Source organism: Mus pahari, chromosome 10 (genome assembly GCF_900095145.1).
Source record: "Mus pahari chromosome 10, PAHARI_EIJ_v1.1, whole genome shotgun sequence".
Taxonomy (NCBI): Eukaryota; Metazoa; Chordata; class Mammalia; order Rodentia; family Muridae; genus Mus; species Mus pahari.
This window is the reverse complement of record NC_034599.1, coordinates 62,359,244-62,373,389: the sequence shown is the minus strand read 5'-3', so window position 1 is coordinate 62,373,389 and position 14,146 is coordinate 62,359,244. Positions and strand designations below refer to the sequence as shown.

General features: G+C 44.3%; 1 protein-coding gene across 4 annotated transcripts in view; it reads left to right on the top strand.

Moving 5' to 3' along the window:
- Window positions 1-14,146, top strand: part of Tln2 (talin 2) — a 415,939-nt gene that overhangs the window by 220,688 nt on the left and 181,105 nt on the right. For all 4 annotated transcript variants that reach the window (XM_029543558.1, XM_029543557.1, XM_029543559.1 and 1 more), the window contains one exon: window positions 13,815-13,986. In XM_029543558.1, the coding sequence (XP_029399418.1) occupies window positions 13,845-13,986 (142 nt within the window). In that variant the 5' untranslated portion in view covers window positions 13,815-13,844. The remainder of the gene's footprint in view (window positions 1-13,814; window positions 13,987-14,146) is intronic.

Below are 14,146 nucleotides of genomic sequence, written 5' to 3'. Positions count from 1 at the left end.
GGTCTTATTCTGGACTGGGTTGCTCTGTGGTTTTCTCTCTCCCCACATTGGAGCTCGCAGAGGGTCAGTCTTTTCTCTGGATGACAGACAGTACCTGGCTCTGTACAGGACATGTATGTACTGTGAAGGGTGAAGGGCTTTTAATTCCTTACTCCTTCTCTTCATTCCCCTGTAGCTGTCAGCTTCTCCCCTTTCTGCTGTTGTCACTATAGCAACAGAATCTCAGTCTTTTCTTCCCAGGGCTCTAGATGCGCACATCTGAAATTCGAGGTGGTTGGGCTGAATCTAATGAGTCATTCTATAGAGCAGATTTCTCTCCTGCCCCTTTATAAAACATGGGTCTCATCTTGTAAGTATACAGGGTGGTCCAGAAACAAATACTAAAAAGTAGGCTTCTGGTGTAGTTGAATATATTTGTTTTAATTCCTGGTGGAAAAAGTCTGTACCATAGGGAATTCTAACATCTCCCAGCATGATTCTATCACTTAAGAAAAAAATGCTCATGTAGGATGCTTAGGCACATATGGAAGAGATTGGACTCTAATGTTTTGTTCATCCTAGGCTGATGAACATTTCCATTGTGACAGTGCAGTTTTGTTGAATGGTGCAGAATATTGGTATCCAGGACCATAGAGGATGATGTCTCCTATATGTAATACACACACACACACACACACACACACACACACACACACTCACACTCACACACACATATACACACATATGCACAAGCCTTTGTGCATCCCTGTGCCTTTGTCTACACAAACACCTGCATCTGTGCCTCTGCTTATTTAGACATGCATTTATGTTTACCTCCAGCTTCCTGGCTATACTTAATTATGTATTGGTCAACTCATGGCTAAAGACCTACTGTTGTTAGAATTTCTTCCCACAGAGAGACATAAACAATGTCTATCCTTCCTCCTAAGATCCCAAAGACAAGCAGATGCATGAGCCCACTGAAGTTCCTGCCGAGGAACAAGTGAGTTTACTGGGTTTCCTTCCACACAGAGCATAGCCAAAGCGTGACTTACAGGAGTATAGGTGTTTCCACACAAATCTGGAAAGCCTTTACCCAGTAGGGATGAGGACTTCCCCTAGTCCCATAGATGGAGACCACCTCCTTAGTCTTCCCTGACTTTAAGACTTTAGTCCTTCCTCAAGGCCACATTCAAAAAAAGGCAGAGTTGCATACAATTGGTGGGAGCAGCTGGATCTCGGATCAGGATCTTCCAACCCTCTCCAGCCATTCATGAGGGAACATACACAGTCAATAAGGATGGGGGGGGCGATACTTTTGCAAGCATGTGCAGCTGAGCTCCCCAAGAGAGTGGTTGTTGGGCTTGGAGGAGTCATACACAGCACCTACAGTTTGTAAAATTAACTAAAACAATGACAGCGTTTGACCTAGCTTCGAAAAGCAGTGTGCTAGGCTTTTGCAAACAGTTTCCATGGACTCGCTGACTTAGATGGCAGAAGTTTCTTTCCCCACAGCTGGGGAAGCTCGTCAGACCAAGGGGACGGTGCTGCTGGGAGTGCGTTGGTCTGGGACTGTGGGGGAAGCTTGTGGCCCAGGCCTCTCTCCTTAGTTTATGCTTAGCCCTCATCTCCTTGTATCTTTATATCTTCCATCTTTCCAAATTCTACCCCTTATAAGAACAACAGTTATTTTGGATTAGGGCTAACCCTGTGTTAGTCTTTTCTATTGCTGCTTTGGTTAAAAAAAAATCTGAGGTTGATTTGAAGATGTAGCTCAGTTGGTAGAGTACTTGCCTGGCATGGGTGAAGCCCTGGGCTAGTGGCGCATACATGTGCTTCAGGCACCTGAGAAGCATGGCTGAGAGCCTGAGAACTTGAGGGTCACCCATGGTTGTATGCAGTGAGTTTGAGCCAATCTGAGGTATGAGCCCCTGTCCCTACCTCCTCCCAGAAAAATCCTGAAGTGATTAGCTTCAAAGGTTGAAAGCTCTAGTTTGGCTGATGGTTTAGTCTTGGTCATTTGATCATATTGCCTTACATATTATGTTATGAGTTCATGGCAGAGGGGGCTCCTCACATAATGACATCAGGGAAGCAAAGAGGGGCAGGATCGCTAGAAAAGCAGTCAGTGCTCTTAACTGCTGAGCCATGTCTCCAGCCCCCCCCCTTGTTTTGTTGTTTAAAGTTTCATTTATGTTTATTTTATGTGTATGGGGGTCTTATATGTATATCTGTGCACCACATGTGTGCCTGGTACCCAAGCAGACCAGAAGAAGGCATCAAGATCCCCTAAAACATGAGCAACAGATGGTTGTTAACTTCTGTGTGTGTGCTGGGAACTGAACCCATGTCCTTCGTAAGAACAGTCAGTGCTATTACCCACTGAGCCACCTCTCCCACCCTCTTTTGCTTTTGTTGAAGTGAAATTAACACATACAAACTTAACTATGATTGGGCTTTATTGTTGCTATTGTACATCCTGCCCATAATCTGCTGGCAATGTTGGCAAGGCTTTTGATCTGGCTTGTTTTTTTTTTTGTTTTTTTTTTTTTTTTAAGACTAGGGTAACCTGCATCCCACCAATCCTGTGTAGTGAAGGTGGGATCTGGCTGGCAGTTCTCAAAACCTGGGTTTGCAGAGATGAGAATTTTGATGCTTAGTAGTCATATTCATACAGCTTTTTGTAGGAAAACTGATTCAGTCCTTTTTCTGTCATTTCTACAGTTTGCCATATATTTTTAAAATTTATGTTAAGCATCTATCTTTTCTCTGCCTCTCGTGTAAATCTGGTTTATGGACCAAGCCAGATGTTTTTCCTCCTATTCATTTCTTTGCTGAATCTCTCTCTTGTTCGGGCCCCTTGCAGCCTGAGCTTTGGATGGCAGGATCATTCTGCAGCATAGATTGAACTATAAAACATGGATTGATTTTTTTTTTTTTGACTGCCCAGTTGCTAATACATATTCATTTAGCTATCCAATGACTCAAAACGCAAACTGATGTCCCCTGTACAGTTGCTTTAGTTTTTCTCTTGTGGTCTCTGTGTTTTTGGGCTTCTCTGAAGAAATGTTGATGTGGGAGGAAAAGGGAAAATATTTAGACAATTAGCGTACAAAAATATTTGAAATTAAAAACGAGATTTAAAATGGAAAATTCTACCATAGCCTTATTTATAAGTATAAAAATTTGAATACCGCTAGTATACACAAAAAAGAAATACAGCTTGGTAGATTATAGGATATTTCATTGCATTATTATGTATCTATTAAAATATTTCTACAGAGTTTACAGTACTGTGGGAAATGATTCTTAAGGAGTTAGAGCTCCATATACCGTTATATAGAATGCACTTTCTCTCCTATATAAAAATAGACGAAATCCAGAGATGTGTCAAAATGTCAGCATTGCCTATCTGTGGTTGGCGTGCGGCCAGGTACAGACTTCTGAATTCAGGCAGAGCTGCGTTTAAGCCTTCTGTATTTACCTTTTGCTTATAAAGCATGCCCCTCTATTAAGCCTGCTTTACCCAGGATAAATCGGACCTCACTTACTGAGTCATTAAGCGTGGGATACCCAGTAATTCACCAAGTGCAAGTTCAGTTATTAATATCAGCATTAATAATAAACATCTCTCCCATTTTACTGCTTTCTTAACAATCAAGTGTTGTGTTTTTACATGTTGCCTCCCATTTAGAGAGCAGACATCTGATGAGTTTACAAGGCCATTGTGTTTGGTTGGCCTCCTTAGGGAAAGTCTCAACTGCTCAGTAGTTGTATATTAGAATCTGTATGCTTGGCCCATAAAAAGAGTTAAGAATTACTGCCAGGCCTATAGTCTCATGTATGTTCCCTGCTACTATTGGCGATATTTTAATATATGCATTTATTAGGGTTCTTATAGAAATGGGAAAATTATGGCAGAGTAGCATATCTTGATCACCATCTTGAGTGAATTGAGAGATACTAAGAGATTAAACCTACCTCTGGGTGTATCTGTGATGAGGGTTCCAAGGGACATAGAACTCGGGGACTTTCACTTAATTGGTGATTTAATCCACTGAAGGATTCAGAATTTGCAAGGCAGCGTCTTAGCTGCTAGTACTGTCTTTGAACTGTGTATGTTGGATTTGGTCTAGTCTACTTCCTGCCTCCTAGCTTCCATGAGATGAGAAGTTCCTGCTGCTGTAACATTCTTCTGCCTTGTTACAGGTACAGAGCAGTGCATGCAGCTGTCTGTGAGCCCAAACCTCTTTTGTTTTCTTTTGTTTAGGTATGTGTCAGATGACAAGGCTAATGTGGCAGCTTGTGGAGATCAATATGTAATGGTTCCCAAGTCAGAGATAAGGGACATTTTAAACTATGTACCATTTTACTGGAACGTTCCGATGTTTGAATATAAAATGGGGTGGTCATGGAAGAAGGGCCAGAAAATAAAAAGAATCATTTGGGAAATCTATTCCAGTCTAAGAATGTTGGATGGGTCACATAACAATCTTCCCATAAGCTTTGAGGTTATGGGGAATGAAACGGTTAATTACTATATAAGCGACTGTTCTCATTGCTTTGACAAATGCAACTTAAGGAAAGAAAGGTTTGTTTTGGTTCACAGTGTGAGAGTACTATGGGCAGAGACTGCATCTGATGAAGCACAGGGTGGCAGGTCACATTGCCTCTGCAGCCAGGCAGCAGAGCAAGAGCCTCAGCTGGCTTTCTCTATTTCACTCAGTCTTGGAATGTTGCCACCCGCTGTTAGTGTAGGGCTTCCTACCTCATTTAACCCAGTCTGGATTCCCTCACATGCCCAGGTATGTTCCAGGGAATGCTAGATCCTGTCAAGTTGGCAATCGGTGTTACCATCAGAGTCACATTCCTTAAGTTGTTTCCACTCTTCACATACACATTAGATTTTTGGATCAAGTCTTTGACAGAAATGCTCTTCCGATATGTGGTTAATAGATCAACGTAGATAAATGACAAGAATATGTCTTTAATTTTCTTTCCTTTACTCTTCAAAATTCCTTCTTGCAGAAGCCACGCCCTGTTGCCTTTGTGAGTGATGTGTGGTTTGCAGCCTTTCATTCAGAGAAACCAGAGCCGGGAAGGGGGAGGTTCCTTCGGCTTCTTATATGAAATTACACGTGACCATGTCAGTGTGCACTGTCACTTTACAGTTGAAGTCAGGCTGCTGTAGCAGATATCCTTCAGCAGGGATCATACCAGTCTGGCATCACATTAAACACACAAGCAAAAGAAAGACCATTTGGGGGTGGGGAGATTGGGTGTGATCCTTTATTATGCCCCCCTGTGATGAATCTAGAAATTACCGACCCTTCTTCCCCCCCAGATCTCATAGAACAGAGCTCCGTGTTTTCCAAGTAAAGACTAGTGTGTTGTCACTGCGGTGGTGTGTGCTGTCTCAGCAGCAGCGTAGAATATCTACTGTCCTGAGACTCCACAGAGGGTCCAAAAACACCAAGTGATGGGAAGAATTTGAAGTCCATATCACCCAGTGCGTGCTAAGTAATTTGCAGTTCTCCTGGTTTTGACCTTCAAGATGGTTTTCCTTCTGTTTTTTTCTTGGATGTGACCTTTTTATCTTTTTCATCGTACTTGCTCTGAAAACAGCCTGTTGTCAACAATCTGAACAAGGTGGAAAAGAATTCAAAATCACAATGCAGTTTAGATCCGGTCTCTTTCTTTAGCCTTTGCTGAAGGAGAAAAACAGCAGGAGGACTAAAAGGTAGACTCTAAGAGGATTGGGAAGGGTGGGTGATTTATTCAGCTGTCCTTGAACATCAAAGCTGAGTAGTGAGGTCCGGGAAGCCCACAGTGCATTCTTAATGCGACAGAGACTGACAGTACATGTCTTACACAGCCCAGGAATTCACTTATCTTCCCAGTTCCTCTGTGTGTATTCTAGCAAGGGAGGTTGGGAGGGGGCTCTCTGTCACTTTCTAGCCTACCACATCCCACAGCAGTACCTATTCCAGAGTACTATGAAGCTCTTCAGTACAAAGGTCATCAGGTGATGAGCCTGGTTGTTTCTGTGGTACCCCAGCCCAGGAGTAAGTAGCACAGGAGGAACTCCACTGAAGCGGGAGTTACAGTGGGACGCTGTGAGAGCTGAAGGGGGAGCTGGACTTTTCTCCTTGCGGCAGTAGAGAGAATAGTCACTAGCAGCAAAGCTGGGATCTGGGTTGGAAGGATATGAGGAGCTGGACAGGAGAGTGGTACATTTCAAGCACACACACTGAATTACCCAGACAGTTGTTCAGGAATTAAACACATACCCATACCATGGGGAGCTCTCTGGGTACATGAAGCTGGTGTCTACACCCATACCATGGGGAGGTCTCTGGGTACATGAAGCTGGTGTCTACGTCATTTGAATCTGGTCACCTCTTGCATTACTCTCTATTCTTGCTGCTAGTTAAGTGCCTAAAAAGAAGCAACTTGAGAAAAAAGGGTTTGCTTGGGCTCACAGTTAACAGGTATAGGCCGTCGTGGTGTGGAAGGCGTGGTGACAGGAGTGTAAGGCAGCTGACCACAGTGCATCCTCAGTCAGACTCCAGAGAGTGGGTGCTGGTGCTCAACTTGCTTTCTCTTCCTTATCCATTCCAGGGGCCCAGCCCAAGGGATGGTGCCAGGCACATTTAGATCAAGTCTCCCATTTCATTTAAAATAATGTAGAAATTCCTTCACAGGTGCGCCCAGGGGTTTATCTCCTAGGTAGTGGTAGATCCTGTTAAGCTGACAGACAAAATTGAGCATTATCCTCCTACATTTCAGAATCCTCTATGCATTAGAAATCATCTTCCGGGAGAGGATAAAGCAGGCCTTCTCAACCTTCCTCATGCTGGGCCCTTTAATACAGTTCCTCATGTGATGACCCCGCCACCACCGCCATGAAAATATTTCTGCTGCTACTCCTTCCGTGTAATTTTGGTAGTTATGAGTTGTAATGTAAATATATGATATATGCAGAAAATCTAGTATGCAGCCCCTATGAAAGAGTCATTCAACCCTGAAAGAGGTCACCACCCACAGGGTGATAACCTCTGGCTAAAGCTACATGGACCTGCAGCATCTGTTGCCTTCCCTTTCCCTCCTAGCAGCAGATCTCCCAGCACATCCCTGCTCTAGACCTCTATCATTTTCTGTACCCCATTAATGCATCTCCTCATAATTAGGCATCATTTTTAATAAAGGGCAGCCCTCAGCTACTTTGCCTGAAACTCTAGAGTGCACATTCAGAAACACAGGCAGAGGCAGATGCACCTACGTGCTTTTAAAGTCGAGTATGGTTGGAATCCTTGTGAGCACTGTCAACCTTCATGATGGACCCCCAGGTGCCAGCGCGCCAAGAGGACTTGGAGGACATATTGGCTGAATCCTTGGAGGTCTACAGTCATGCTACATGAATAGCCCTCTGCACACACGGTAACTTTATTGCACTGTAAACTTGGGAACGCCTCTTGACCTCAAGGGGAGAGTGGTAGAATGATACCAGCATCTCTCTCCATCACTCTGTATTCCACACTCTGGGGAAGTCTTTAGTTCTTTTACTAGAGGCAGAAAGGCCAACTTGCCTGCACTCCTGCGTTAAATCAACAGTGAGCCCTTCTCCATGGCAACTGTTGCCAGGAGCAGTGGACCTGCTCCTCCTACTTCCTTGAGGATTTGTTAATGAATTTGGACTTGTTTGACTTTGGTTCTTTCTTAATTAAAAAACTTTTTTTAAAAAAAAATTTAAGTGTATTTTGTGAGGCATGAGGCTCAGGCTCAAGCTGGAGAGATGGCTCAGAGGTTAAGAGCCCTGGATGTTCTTCCAGAGGTCCAGAGTTCAATTCCCAGCAACCACATGGTGGCTCACAACCATCTGTAATGGGATCGGGTACCCTCTTCTGGCCTTCAGGCATACATGCAGGGAGAACATTGTAAATGTAATAAATAAATAAATCCTATAAAAAACAACAACAACAACAACAACAACAAAATGTTCAGGTTTTGTGGTTCTTGAAATGGGGGTTAGGTGAGTAGACATAGTTTGGTCTGGTAAATAGATGTTAGCAACCTGCTCACCCTTAAGCCTTTGAATTATTGTGGGTAGATACTTCTTGATTGAATTTGAGTCAACTCCACAGTCAGGAAGTGACATTCAATGTAAGACTAGTTAGAAGCTCATGGTTATGGAAGTGATGGGGCTGGTAAGCCAGTGACTGCTGTTGTTTGCTAGTGGACACGATGCATATATCAGATTGCCTTCTATAGGCATTTATGTTTATCTCCATATATCAGTGCTGCTATGAGCTTCAGTCAGCGTCTCTTTGCAGTAGACAGCTGTAACTGTGGAAACAGCTGTTCAGAGTTTCAGTAGTGACTGCAGGATGCTCAGCCCGAAATGGGTCCTCATCCATGTCTCAGGGAGCTTCACTGAAGATCAGGAGAATGAATGCAAAAGCCAGAGGAGGAGGTAGAAGGCTGTGGAATTTCATGTTTTGGCCAGGTCTTGACCTTTGCACTCTTGAACTCAGGGCAGGCATGCTTCCCTGTACAAGATCCCCTTCCCCACTCCCACCCTACACACACACACACACACACACACACACACACACACACACACACACAATTCTGTCATGAAAAGGAAGAGGTTCATGGTACCCTGCCTCTCTTGGAGGATCCACAAATGCTGATGGTTGCTTGGGGGAGGGGACAAGGAGTGACATTTTCCAGTAGTGTTGTCACCATTGGTAAGGTGAAGTGTCCGTGCTCCTTTAAACAGCCCTAAAGAAACTCGGAGGACACCAAAATAAGACATGAAGTCTGCCTACATCTTTCCTTAGAGTACATATTAATTTCTGGAATGCTCAGTATCTGCCATGTGTTAAGGCCTTGAGATTCAATGCTGATTACCCAGACTCAGCCCTTGGTCTCAGAAGTCAATGGGAGGTGATGGTGCTCTAATGGCAGATGTGTCCCTGATACCATGGTATAGATGCTTAATGCTGGATTGGGAATGGTCAGGAATCACAATGTTAGCCCCCTTGGTTATTAGAGCTGCCCAGTGGCTGGGGTTTCAATTGACCCGCTTGGCTTCTTGCTTCTTGCTCATTCCACACCTGTTTAGATAGTTAATCACTCGAGTCTCCTTCACCACTTGCCCTTCTAATTCAATGACTCAAAGTTGAGCAGTGGTCCTGGCTTCTCTGAAAGACAACCAGTGATGTCCCCTGTGTCTGGGCTCCCACTGTGGCTGCAGTCAGGACAGTAGACCTGGTCCCTTGCTAAGTGGATGCTGGGTGCTCTGAAAACCCTGTTTCGTGCTGCTTTGCCTGGGTATAATCAAATGGAGCTGTCTGCTGTGGACAAAGGGAGCCTCTCTACCAGAGCCCAGCCTCCTGAACAGCTCGGAGAGTTGAGAGGGAGGGAGACATTGAGGAGAGCCTGGGTAACTCACAGAAAATGTGGCTCCTGTGGAAGAAATGAAATGGGATGTCTGGTGGCTTTACCTCAGTAGCACCTCACCCCCAGAATAAACGACAGCAGGCTCCTGGGAAGGTTAAGTTGATTCACCTTTCTAATGGGCCTGCTTAGTTTAGTGTATCTGAGTCTGCATGTTTAGGGTGAGCCCTGTACAACTGATCCCTGAGAGTCCTGGAGAACAAAATCTTACAGTACCTCTAGAGAGCAGAGCAAGTGTATAGTAGGATCATACTCAGCAAAGAAGCTACCTCTCATCCCTCATAGAGGTGCAAGTAAGACTGCGGAGACATGGAAGCCCTTCATATGGCTCTGCTTACAGAGAGCTGAAGTGCTCACTGGAACCTAAGATATAAGTGCAGATTGGGACTGGAGAGATGGCTCTATCAAAGATTCTGAGTTGAATTCCCAGCAACCACATGGTGGCTCACAACCATCTGTCATGGGATCAGATGCCCTCTTCTGGTGTGTCTGAAGTCAATGACAGTGTACTCACATACATAAAATTAGTAAATAAATAAATCTTTAAAAGAAAATAAGTACAGATGGAGGTTTGCATTGTAAAGACCCATCTTCACGTTGATTCTTGGTTATGAGATGCAAGATGCATGCAGCAATCAGACATGGCTCATTACCTCCAGAGCAAGGAGTAGACCTGAAGACAGGAGATGAGTTTTGCCATTCATAATTGGAAGCATGGCCGTAGCATGGGTCAATTCAAGAAAGGATGAACATAGTATCTTGCTCTCCTGGAGAGGCAAAGTCCCACTGATTAGAGATGGTCTGGCCTTCCTGTTTTGCCATTTTACAGGGAGAGATGCAGAGCTCCCATATTGCTTCCTCTAGAATGTTCCTGAATAGACTTTATTGGTGAATGCGATTGGCTTGCCAGTCGTGATGCCAGCCCTGCCCCATAGAGGGCACTGTTCTTGCTTTTTGAGCTCTTGGATTCGGGAAATCTAAGCATCTCTAAGATTTAGATGCTAAGACTCAGCCTCTCTCTCCACAAACACCCAGTTTTACATCTCCTCATGAGATCCTGGGATGTCTGGGAAAGATCATGTGTAAATAAGGCTGAGCTCTGGACCTGAGAAGTGAATCCAGGGCTTACTAGAAGGCACTTGCCTTGGACAGGATCTTGTCCCCCTCTTTTGGAGTTGAGCATACACAGTAGGGTGAACTGCTGAATGCAGTAGGATGTGTGGATGTTTCTATGACACCCAAGGCTAATTTTAATAATGAGATTACTCCTCACTATCTTGTGTGCTTTTGACATATCTAACTCATTTAATTCTGTGGCAGTCTTACTGATAGATCTGTCTGTTTTTCCTAGGGGGAATCGGAGGCCTGGGTCTTAAGAGTTCTGGGTGGAACCTTTAACAAGGCAAAGTGGGGTGGGCCATCTCCTGGTTCTGACCTATCAGACGTAAATCCAGGAATAGCTGCCCATCTTGATCAATGGTGAATGATCATCATGGAGCTCCCTGGCTAGAGTTAAACTTGCTTGTCTCTGGATAGACCAGGAAGATCCTAGCCTGTACAAGGAATCATTTTTTTAAATATCTATATTTCACTGCTGGTTCCAGTGACTCATCTTCTATAATAGATGGCATAGAAGGATTTTTTTTGTGCTGGTCCAAGTGACTTTTGTATATATAATGAGAGCAAGATGAGAGCAAAGTGTCATTAGAGTGAGAAGAAATTATTTAAAGAAAAATAAAGGAAATGTTGTGCATTGACAATGTGTCCTGACTGTTAATATACACACGGAGTGTTTAAGATCAATGTGAGAGGAGGAACTCAAACTTGAGTAATAGAAATAATACCTTAGTTGAGAGCCATAAATAGGAGTTGCAGAAACTCGTATGTGAATTTGGCTGTGGGCTTTCTTGCAGCTAAATGTGAAAAAGAGTCTCAATGAGCCATTCTGCAATCAAGTGTGCACCATTAAAATGGAGGTAGGGTTCAGGAGTGGAGACAAGTGACAGCTGCCCGGGAAATAGCCAGGTAGTGAAGGAGCATGGGTCTTTGTCAAGGTTGTTTGAGCTGCTTTGTTTGCTCAGGAGGTCTAGTGAAACGGCTCAAAGATCCTCCTCTTCAGTTAACATCACTCAACTGATAAACGCTTCAATCCCCTCTCCTTGCCGTAGGGTAAACCACGACACGTAATGCCAACAAATGTCCATTTTGCAAGAATCTTGCTCATTTAAGAGTGGCATGAGATCTAGTTCATGGCTGTGGGGCCTGTCAGGATGAGTCAGTCATGGTGCGTGTTGGTCCAGGCATTGCTGCATAAGTGGCCATCTTGCATGATAATAAAAACCTAGCCTTTACACGTAAGTAATTATTTAGAACCCATTTCTTTATATACATACATTGCATTTTTAAAAATATTACCATGGTGGCTTAGTTGACAAAGTGCTTGCCATGAAAAAAATGTAGATTTGACTTCAGATGTATAGTATCTAAGTAAAAAGCCAGGTGTCGTGGAGGTGCACATCTCTAATTATAGGGCTAGGCAGGTGGGGACAGGATGATCCTGGTGCTCACTGGCCAACCAGTCTAAAGGAATTGGTGCACTCCAGGTTCAGTAAGAGGCCCTGTCTCAAAGCATGAAAGTGAGGGACAACCAAGGAAGAGGCCCCAGGTTGTCCTTGGCATTCATACACATAGACACAGCTGAATATATGCACACACATATGTACCATGTGCACAGGCATATACAGATTCCTGTACCACACTCAGTCTTGTTCATTTGGGAAAACTGAATTACAGTGAATTACAGACCCAGTAATAACAACCATGCTGGACTCCCTGTAATCTTGGGCTTATGCACAGTGCCCTTGAACAAAGGCTCATCTGTATGAGGAGGGACTTCCTTTATAATGTGTCCCTGAGTAAGGATGATGACCTCTTTGCAGTAGTTCTGGGTGATTGAATAGTCCAGAACATGATTCTCATGGCCTCTGCTATTCCTTGTCTTGTTGAGCTTCTGTCTTGGACTGAAAGAGCTGCCTGCATTCCATGCCCTTCCTCCTGGGATGCTTGGAGGAGGAAGCATTCAAGACTGATGAGGAAAGCTGCCCATGGGTACCCGTTTCTTCCTGTGGTCTGACAGGAGGAAACAGTGAAGTGACTGGCACAGAAGTCCAAGGCGCTCCTAGCTTGGGACTGAACCCAGACAGTAGGCTCCCAAACCAAATATCCTGTATATTCCCCTTCTCTCCAGAAGACTGAGAGGCAGGTATGTGGGCAGGGCCCAGAAATGAGATGGTACATGGTGATGGAGGGTACTTAGTTGCCCTGGAACCACCCTTAGGATCATCCGTAGGTAAGACTCATATGTGTATGGCTTCTCCATTGGACGGGTGACACACTATTGGATAAAAGCTTATCCACATAAGAACAAAACTTCCACCTGTTGATTCTGCCCACTTCCAAGCAAGCCTACAAAGTTTGTGTGTTGGTATCCTTTGAGCCAAGCCCTCCTTCATCCCACTCTTGACCCTACATTCCACTTTAGTTTGGGTGCTACACTCCACTGAACTGTTACTGCTCGGCCAGAGAACTCTTGGACTCTGTGTCCTCATCTCTCATCTCATCTCATGATCTGATCCATCTTACTCTGGCCACCGACTTTTCAAATGTTCACTGTGACACCTCTCTATCTGCCCCCTGTTCTACCACTACAAGAGCATGTAGAATTTCAGAAGCCAATGAGTAATGATGAAGAATTTCTCAGGGACCAGAAAAGATTGGCCATCCCTTCCTCTCTCCTGCATCTCATGAAAGGCATCCATGATGACCTTCTCCACTTACTCCTTGCCCTGAGCAATGCTGGGACATCTCGAGGATTAGGAAACTCTATAACTGTCACCACTCACCAGAGGACAGACAGATACAAAAAGCCATCTGCAACACAGCAAAACTTCCCATTTATCGCTAGAGCTTTAAAACTATTGACAGGAAATGGTCAGCGTTCCTTAAATATGTTTGCAAAAAGAGCTGGAAGCAGCTTTAGAGTCGTCTTTGAAATGTTGATGTGGTAGTGGGAAGTGTCAGCCATTTCTGACTCCTCCGTCCTGTTGTTGGTCAGCTACCACACAGGCTGTTGGGCCTTCATTCAGTTTGAGGCTAATTCTTGATAATCATCAGTGTTGTTTGTGGAGGAATATATGTTGCCATTTCTCAAATTAGGAATATTAACGCATTATCACATTCAACTCTCACACTAGTTCTGAGAGCAATGTGAATGACTTTGTAGCAAGGGAGCCGGGTTAAGAACTAAGCATTTTTTTCACCTGCAGCTAAATAATGGTTGTATGCATTAAGACTTGTCTCCTTGTGTTTTCTAGATGCTCTGAGTGAAACCCATCAAATCATCTATGAAAATGGTGGCCCTATCCTTAAAGATCTGTGTCCGCCACTGCAATGTGGTGAAGACCATGCAGTTTGAGCCATCTACAGCTGTGTATGACGCCTGTCGAGTCATTCGGGAGAGAGTACCTGAGGCACAGACTGGGCAAGGTGCGTCAGTGGTTATTCATTAACTTCTCAAAATGTGGTTGGATGTCCTCTAACTCTGTAGCTAAAGGGACATGCCTAGTCACATTTTAAACACCTCCATTTCAAACCAGGCATGGAGGCTCATGTCTGTAATCCCAGCACTCTGGAGGCAGAGTCAGGC